We start from the raw sequence: 9,522 nt of genomic DNA on the forward strand, positions 1-9,522 counted from the left end.
GGTGAATTGTCTCGGAACCGTGTGTTTGGGGTGAGTCAACTGTTTTTACAAAAAAGAAGGCAGAATGTAGCATGCGGAAGGCAGTGAGGGCTAGTGCACCAGACTGTGCTAAAGTGTCTCCACTTACACCTGTGAACTGGCTCAGAACCGTATGTTTGGGGCGAATGAGTCAACTGTTTGGACAATAAAGAAGGCAGACTGTAGCATATGGGTGGCAGTGAGGGCTTGTGCACAAGACTGCTGAAGTGTCTCCACTTACGCCTGTGCTTGTCAGGTTTCAGTGTTAAATTTCTTACATTTTTGTTGTTTTTCATACTTTGTGCTAGTTTATAAGGTGTATAAACACTATTATTCAGATGTAATATACTTAGTAGACATGCGAAATTATGTGCACACAAGGGCAGAACATACAGTATACGGAAATTTACCACATACGCGAAGGGTCTGGGAACGTAACCCTCGCGTGAATTAAGGGCTTACCTGTATATATATATATATATATATATATATATATATATATATATATATATATATATATATATGTATATATATATATATATATATATATATATATATATATATATATATATATATATATATATATACACTGCTGGGAACGCTACGGATAAAAAGTAGCAGCGCTCCTATTCCCATTACTAGCTCGAAAAAGTAGTGGTGTTACTAGTTTCGCTACTTGATACGAAATGCAGCGGGACTCCCGCTCCCGCTTCTGCTACTTTGGATAAGAAAAAGGTAGACGAAGGAAAGGTTAACAAAAATCTGTGATAATGCGATACACTAAATACTGTTTTCGATAATGTTAGTTCATCTGAATGGTTATGTTGTGTACCAGTAATGTCAGTACATATTTATTTTGAAAAAAAAAAAAAAAATCATATACTTGTCGGTGTCACTTTAATGAAGCTTAGAGCCGAAGGTACAGGAAAATGCTGTTTACCGTATAATGTAACAAATGTTCTTTTACACTGTTACCTAGTATACATACTGAAAGTAACATATGTAAGTAAAAGGCAAAAAAATGTAGCCTACCATTGATACATATTATACAGATTTATTATATTTTCAATGATACCTATTTAAGATATGTACTGTACGAAAATGAAAGTAAAGATGAACTGGAGCTTTCTTTTAAAGGCTATTTATTCAATAGCAATGTTTTTTCCCAATACTTTAAACTGAAAGTAACATACTGTTACGAAATAATAACGTAGTGAGTAAGAATTAGTCTGAAAGAGAGAGTGAGGGAGAGAGCGGGAGTTAGAGACGGGGATAGTTAGAGGTGTGTGTGTGTGTGTTCTTACCTAATTGTTCTTACCTAATTGTATCTTTACAGGAATGAGTCAAGCTCGTACTGTCCCGTGTCTTAAACCATATTTATCGTACATATCCTTAAATTTGTGAATTGTTTTGGCACACACTATTTCATTCGGTAGTGCATTCCATTGATCAATTGCTCTGTTTGGGAAACTGAATTTCCTTACGTCTTTATCACCTCTCTTCTTATGCAGTTTTTTGTAGTGTCCTCTTGCTGATGCTTCTCCGTATGTTAAGTAATCATTTATGTCTATTTTCTCCTTCCCCGATATGCACTTATATAGCATTATCATGTCACCTCTTTCCCTTCTCTCCTGTAGTGTTGGTAGATTCAGTTTATTTAGTCTTTCTTCGTAGCTTAGGTCCCATTAGCTTGGTATCCATCTTGTAGCGGCCCTTTGAACTTTTTCAATCTTGTCTATGTGTTTTTTGAGATGAGGACTCCAGACTACTGATGCATATTCCAGGGTTGGTCTAATGAATGATGTTATTATCCTTCTTAGCATGTCTTCATTTATGTATGTGAATGCTATTCTCATATTTGCAACCAGTGTATACATGTTCCGTACCTTCTCGCTGATGTGGTCAGCTGGAGATAGTCTGTTATTGATAATCACACCTAGGTCTTTCTCTCTTTCTGATGTGTATAGGGTTTTATTTCCTAACTTATAATCCCAATCAGGTCTTTTTCCACTTTAACCAAACTTGATTACATGACACTTGTCCACATTGAATTCCATTTGCCATGTACTACTCCATTCATGAAGTTTATTTAATTCTTCTTGTAGCTCTTTACAAGAGTCTGTGTTAGTAATTCTCCTTTGTATTTTTGCATCATCTGCAAGCATATTCAGATAGCTCTCATTTCCAGTGTTACTGTTTATATCATTTATATACACTAAAAACATGATTGGTGCCAGCACTGAACCCTGTGGTACTCCACTAGTCACTTCTTTCCATGATGAGTAGTTTCCTCTTAGTACTGTTCTCATTTCTCTTTTTATGAGAAAGTCCTGCATCCAACAAAATAGTTTGCCTCGAATTCCTCCTTGATGGTACAGTTTCCATAAAAGTCTTTGGTGTGGTACTGTGTCAAAAGCTTTCTTGAAATCTAAATAGATACTGTCCACCCATCCTTCCCTTTCCTGTATTGTGTTTGTTACTCTGTCATTGTAGCTCAACAGATTAGTAACACATGATTTTCCTTTTCTGAAACCAAACTGTCTTTCTGTTATCATACTGTGTTCTAGATGATTTACCCAAGCTTTTCTTATAAGCTTTTCTAATACCTTACATACAACACTGGTCAGTGATACTGGTCGGTAGTTTAGTGGATTTTGTCTATTTCCTTTCTTGAATAAGGGGACAATATTTGCTTTTTTCCAAATATCAGGTAGTTTACCCTGATGCAAGGATTTCTTGAAAATTAAAAATAATGGTTTACTTAACTCTTTTGCACATTCTCGTAGTACCCAACATGAAATTTCATCAGGACCACTTGCTTTTCCTCTGTCTAATCTACTTAACTCCTCCTGTATTACTTTTTCTGCTATTTGTATATCTGGTAGTATGTGTGGACATGCATGTTCCACACAGTCCCTCTCAAAATTTTTTTCTTCTGTAAAAACTAATTGGAAATTCTTATTTAGTGCTTCACAAATATCTTTCTCTTGTGTATAAGTGATTCCCTCGTCCGTAATGGATTGTATTATATCTTTTACTTTGGTTTTGCTTCTGATGTAGCTGTAAAACAGCTTTGGTTGATCACTACTTTTATTTATTATATCCTCCTCAAACTGTTTTTGGGCTTCCCTCCTTATTCTTGTATAATCGTTTCTTGCCTGTTTGTAATTATTATACGCTCTTTCACTGTTGTGTCTTCTGTATCTATTCCACAACAAATCTCTTCTTTCTTTTGATTTTTTACATTCTTTATTGAACCATTTCTGTATTTTCTTATCTGCTTCTTTGTGCTGTGGGATGTACTTCTGGACTCCTATTTCATAAAATTCACAGAATTTTTTATATACAGCATTTAAATCTTGTTCTCTAAGCTCATTTTCCCAATCAACTTCTAAGAAATACTTCTTTAGGTCTTGATAATTTCCGTTTTTATAGTTTAGGCTCTTTTTGTAACTTTCATTGCTGTTAACTATGTCATATGCTATCCTGAAGTTATAATTTAGTACTGCATGATCGCTTTTGCCAAGTGGAGGGTGATATATTAAACTGTCAATATCATTTTCTTGCCTAGTAAATATTAGATCTAGCACTGAAGGTACATCAAGTCCTCTTTTTCTGGTGGTTTCCCTCACATGTTGCGTTAGGAAAAACTCTTGCACGAGATCCAGAAGCTTTTGGTCCCAACAGCTTTCTTGGCTAATTATATCTAGAGTATTCCAATTTATATTTGTATTAAAATCCCCAGTTAGTATAATTCTTTCCGATTTCTCTTCCATTTTATGTAGTAATGATCTTAAACTCTGAATTGTACTCTCTGCCAGGTCCTCATATTCATCTCTTTCCCATGTGTTTGATCTGGGTGGCATTTACAAATTGGCTACAATTACTTTCCCTTCAGATGTGTTGATCTCTACTGCAATCAGTTCTACTTGTGATGGTATATCTAGTTTTATTTCATTGACTTTTAGATTTTTCTTAGTTAATATTAAAATTCCTCCTCCTTTTTCTAAATTTCTGTCTCTTCTCCATATATTGTATTCCTCTAAGTTTAGTATGTCATTGGATATCCTTGGTGTTAATTTTGTTTCAGTTAGGCATATTATTTGTGGTTCATTTTCTCTGACATAATCATTCATCTCTAGTAATTTAGATACCATTCCATCCACATTTGAGTACATCAACTTTATCATCTTGTCTATATACTTGTCATGACATGGTTTTACTACCTTCCTCCTTTATATTCCATCCTGTTTGTGTACCACTTTCCTACCTGCAATCCTATTACTTTGTAAAAAAATTTCTTCTCCTCTTCTGATCTTCCCTCATTTTTTGTTTTTGCTTCCTCCCTTTTCTCTTTCAGTAATTCCAGTTCCTCTTGTGTTAGGCATCTTTTTATCCATACATTTTTGAACTCCTCTTTTTCCATAAGATTCTTTGCATATTTTAGTATCTCTTCCACAGTGTTTACACTCTGGAAAGTCACCTTTAGAGGTCTTGTCTTGCTTTTCTCGTATTTCCCTAATCTTTTGTGTTCCTCTATGTCTTTATTACAGATTTCCTCTGATACTTCTTTCAGTAAGCTCATTACATTTGCCATCTCCTTTTTGTCTCTTGTGATCTTGTTTTTTACTTCTTCCTCTTCTATACCAGTGATTACTATAGATTTGTTTATATCTCCTGAATTTCTGACTAACTTTTGATTGTTTTGGATTATTCTTTTCCCTTCTTTTTTGATGCTTTTTTCCTCCACCCTTGTTTCTAAATCTTTCTTTATTTTCACCATTTCAGCATACATGGTTTCCACATTATTTTTGTAGCTTTGCACAGCTTCATTCACCTGTGTTATCTTCTCAATATCACTGCTCTGGTCTATAAGACTGCTTACTTGCCTAATTATCTCTGTGTCATTTTTGAACTCTTCCATAACACTCTCGTGATTGACTACTGTACTTGCCATTTCACTCATTTTCTTCCTAAGTGTACTCAGTTCCACTGTTAGTTCACTGATGGTTGTGTCTTTCTTGTTGGCCTCCCTTCCTAGTTTTTCTATTTCTTCCTTTTGCAAGTGCATCTGCTTCAGTGTGTGTGTGTTGCCTACATCTAGCTGACATCCTTATTTATCTTTACTTAATTTAAATGATCGATAATTAACTAGCAAATTCCTGTCTAATTATTGCATATTACTAATAAATAGTAATTAATAAACTACTGATGTAATGTAGAACAAACATCATTAATTGACATAATTGACGAAAGTATTATTTTTCGTCATTAATAAATACAACCAAACTGTCGGCGTATCTGCATGTACTCACTGACTCTGGACCTGTATTTGTCGCATGAGTAGTGAGGAGCGTGGTAACGCTTGAGTACAGCCAAAAAGTAGCAGTGCTCTCAGTTCCGCTACTGGCTAAAAAAAGTAATGGCGTTACCACCATTGCTATTAAAATAGTAGCAGCACTATGTAGCACTGCTACTAATAGCGGCACTATTCCCAGCTTTGTACATATATATATAATCTCCAAAAGCAGGCCAGTTCACTTCATAGTTGTACTGAAGGATATGGATGGCAAAACCAAATACTAATGAAGAAATGTGAGTTAAACTGAAATGCTTTTGTTCCATTCTCCTGCATGTTTGGTGCAGTGAACAGGCTGACAGTGTTGACAATGCTAACTCGACAATATTATTTTGTGAATGTTTATAACACTGGAACACTGTTTCAATATGTCCTCAGGAGTGCTCATATTAACCCGCCGAGTCACGTTGACGTACAGTTTATATACGTCCAAACGTTTTTTCACTGTGACTCCCATTGACGTATATATACACGCCGCAATTCCAAGGTCTGTCATTTGCACATTTCTCAAATTTCACGCGTGATTTTTGGTACGTACACATGGGACACCTTCCTCTACAAGATGCAAGGCAGGGACAATGCCTTACTCCGCATGACCTCCCAACCCCTCATGCCATTATCTCGGCAATTCACCTGTTACCAGTGATCTGCCAAGTAAAGACACGTCGTGCCACGTTATGAAATTCAAGGCCAGAGTGATTCCCCAATCGATGACAATGTGGAGGACAAAGTTTACGTAGCATTAGAGGATGAAACAGTCAGAAATGAAGATCAGGTAATGTCGCCAAAAAAGGTCAGGTATGTTGATGTGTTTGGTGAGTGAAACAATGGTTATATTGTCTATATTACTGTGTGAAAACCAATATACTCTCGTACTAAATATAAATTCGTACCAAATAAATAAATAAATACCGTTTATGACTGGTGTGGAATAGTTACCTTCCCATAGAACTCGTTTTCTTTGGAGCCAGCCTGATAGAAAACCCAGTAAGATAAGGGGTACTTCTACCTGTATCCAGTATTTTAAACCTCAGGTGAGCGATTTCTCTATGAATTTTCAACGTTTCTCACCAAAAGTGGAGGTTTCAGCCAAAAAATTTTTTTTTTCCAAAATTGGTCGGGATTGGGGGAGTCAGTGGTGGAAAATCGGTCGGGACGGGGCAGGATAAATGAATAGTTTCTCTCTCTCTCTCTCCTTCTCTCTCTCTCTCTCCTTCTCTCTCTCTCTCTCTCTCTCTCTCTCTCTCATAATTCCCCCAGGGCAACTGCTTACTCTGTACCTGAATCAGAATATAACACTAGCATCTCAGGGAGGCCAGCCAATCTCACAAGTGGTGGAGCACGCTCATTTCTGCTTTCTTGTAGGACAGGATGGTACAACTATTTATTGTCTGAGGAGAAGGTTGGCATTTTTCCTGGTGTATTTGATGGTAAATAAACCAATGAAAGTCTTTTTGTGACCCGTTTGCAGTCCTGAGGTAAAACTTTCTAATTTTGCATTAAGATCCGTTCAGATGATGTCCATCTAACACATTATCTGGAATCAAAGCTCATTATTAAGTTCCTCACACCACAAACTTTTTTTTTTTTTGCTTCACAAAGCACAAACCATTTCCTTTAATTGTTATTTGCACCTGAAAATTTTCTGGTACACGGGACTTTGGTGTTATTATTTACAATCTATCTATCTATCTATTGCCAGATGCCTCAATCCCGTTTGGGGTGGCCACAAACAAATCGCCTCCACGTCGCCCTGTCCCTTGCCATTTCACTGCCCTGCTCCCAACTCACACCCCTCTCTTTCATATACCTCTCTACCCCATCCCTCCATCTCATCCTCAGCCTCCCCCTCCCTCTCCCCCCTCCATCTCACATACACTCTCTTCATCACTCTTTCACCCTACATCCTCTTGTAATATCTCCTAGTAAAGAACATATGCATTATTCCCCTGTCTCTGGCAGGTGGCCGGCAGCACGTGGCTGTGTCCATGGACGTGAGAGAGAGGAGGAATGTGGAGGACGCCATGAAGTCAGCCCAGGACCAGTGTGGCACCCCGCCCTCGCTGCTAGTCAACTCTGCCGGCGTGGCCACCAGAGCTCCCATCTTAGAGACTGATGATGACCTCTGGAAGAAAATTATTGATGTCAACCTGACGGTCAATTCCAAGTTGTGACGATCATTTCAGTGTTGAATAGTACATGACATAAAAAGTAACGGAAAATGCTCAAACTATTGTGAAATTAATACTTATACTCAGGCAACAAAGTCTCTAAAATTACCATCTTTTACTCCGCAGGGAACTTTCTTGGTAACACAGGCTTTCGCAACATCACTGTTGGAAAATGGGAAGGATTCCAAGGGTGCAGTAGTGAATATTGCAAGTATTGTGGGGAAAACTGGCCTTACCAAGTGGAGTGGCTATACTGCCAGTAAAGGAGGAGTTATTTCACTCACCAAGACGTGTGCTGCGGAATTGGCGAGGTAACTAAACCATATAGGCATGCAGACAATTCATTGGTCATGGCTTCCATGTACAGTATTTGCGTTAATGCTGGTAATCATTTTCCTCATATATAAAGAACGATTTTTTATGTAATATGATTCATCAATACTAGTGCAAGTTACTGGAATTCCATACCATTTCAGCAAAGCCATACGTGTAAATTGTGTGCTTCCTGGACTGATTGACACACCAATGACTGCAGGTCAAATTAAGGAGTCACGTGAGAAAATCATTCGGCTCACACCATTGCGTAGAGCTGGCCGCCCTGAAGGTTAGTGGAGGCAATGAGTAGGTCGATGTTGTGAGGTGACTGGTGGCTGGATTTGTGAGGTGATAATATTTAATATGCCGGATGTAGACGTCCGACACCAAGAAGAAGAGTGGCTGGGAGGGTGAGGTGTCATTTTTGCTCCAGGCTTCACCAGGTTATATGTTCAGATTCTGTCATCCATAGCTCTGCTGTTACATAGACTAAATAAATTCACATTACATAAATGGACACAAAAATGGTTGGAGAACAGAAGTGCATTTTCTTATATTCGTTCTAACCAAACTTAATTATATAGAACTAATTTCTATGCAAATTTTTTTACTTTTACCTTTATACGAATACTGAATCAGATTAAGAAAGGCAGGAACCTTATGTGAAATCACGTGAATGCAACAGTTTCGTTAGCTTGTAGTTAAAATATAAATGATACGGTACCTCGTTTTTTTTTTTCTGCCAGGAAGAAAGAGCTGATGACATCAAGTCAGCTGTGAGGAAACCAGTACAGTAATTGTTTCCTGTATGTGACCGATATATCCTCTGCAAACTCTGTGTGTTGTATAGTAATAAAAGAATTGATTGTCATACATGATAACACTGTCATAAACACAGTATCTATAATCAAGAAACTAATATTATGCAAATATTAACTGACAATTTTCACTCTATATGTTTTGCTCTAAGTTTTTACATTTATTACAGAGTGGCCTCTCTTCTGTCGCTGGTCTGCAGTCTGTTTATAAGACCAGTGATGTCCTGTGCCTGCTCGGCATGGGCCCCCATCCTATCTAACACCCACTACACCACCTTGCAGACCATACAGAACAACGTCCCACGCATCATTACTGGCTGCACCAAAACCACTCCCGCAGCTTACTTACTCTTTGACACTAAAGTCCTCGCTATTAGAGAATATCTTGATATGAGAGGCATACAGTTCTATGTGGCAGCCTACCCCAACACACATTACCCCTGTCATTATATAACCGGGCTACATAACACAACTAGGCATGTAAAACAATCATGCACAAACATTACCAGACCCTTCTCCACAACTTCCCACCTCCAAACATTTGAATATTAGCTATAAAGAAACACCAACATACTCATTTCCTGCGCAGGTCAATACAACATCTCATTCAGAACACTGTATTACAAGCCCCTCCTCTCAAAATTCACCATAAACAGAGGTATTCCTAAATAGAACTGATAGTGTACAACAAGCTAGATTTAGATCAGGACATCACCCAATCCACTTCAGTGTACTCGTAGATTCAGGTTGGGTGGAAATAAAGATTACTAATGCCGCACTTTTACAGTGGACCCACTTATTATAACACACATAATGGAGCGCTGCACAGCACATACCACAC

The 9,522-nt window shown here is 37.8% G+C and overlaps 1 protein-coding gene across 1 annotated transcript in view; it reads left to right on the plus strand.

The window, feature by feature from the left end:
* Window positions 1-8,941, plus strand: part of LOC145394479 ((3R)-3-hydroxyacyl-CoA dehydrogenase-like) — a 69,537-nt gene extending 60,596 nt beyond the window's left edge. The window contains exons 4-6 of the mRNA XM_080268332.1: window positions 7,340-7,533; window positions 8,084-8,152; window positions 8,852-8,941. Of these exons, the coding sequence (XP_080124458.1) occupies window positions 7,340-7,533; window positions 8,084-8,152; window positions 8,852-8,941 (353 nt within the window). The remainder of the gene's footprint in view (window positions 1-7,339; window positions 7,534-8,083; window positions 8,153-8,851) is intronic.
* The last annotated feature ends 581 nt before the right edge of the window (window positions 8,942-9,522 follow it).

The sequence above is a fragment of the Coenobita brevimanus genome, chromosome 27 (assembly GCF_032717465.1).
Source record: "Coenobita brevimanus isolate Jiangsu-jjx chromosome 27, ASM3271746v2, whole genome shotgun sequence".
NCBI classification, from domain to species: domain Eukaryota; kingdom Metazoa; phylum Arthropoda; class Malacostraca; order Decapoda; family Coenobitidae; genus Coenobita; species Coenobita brevimanus.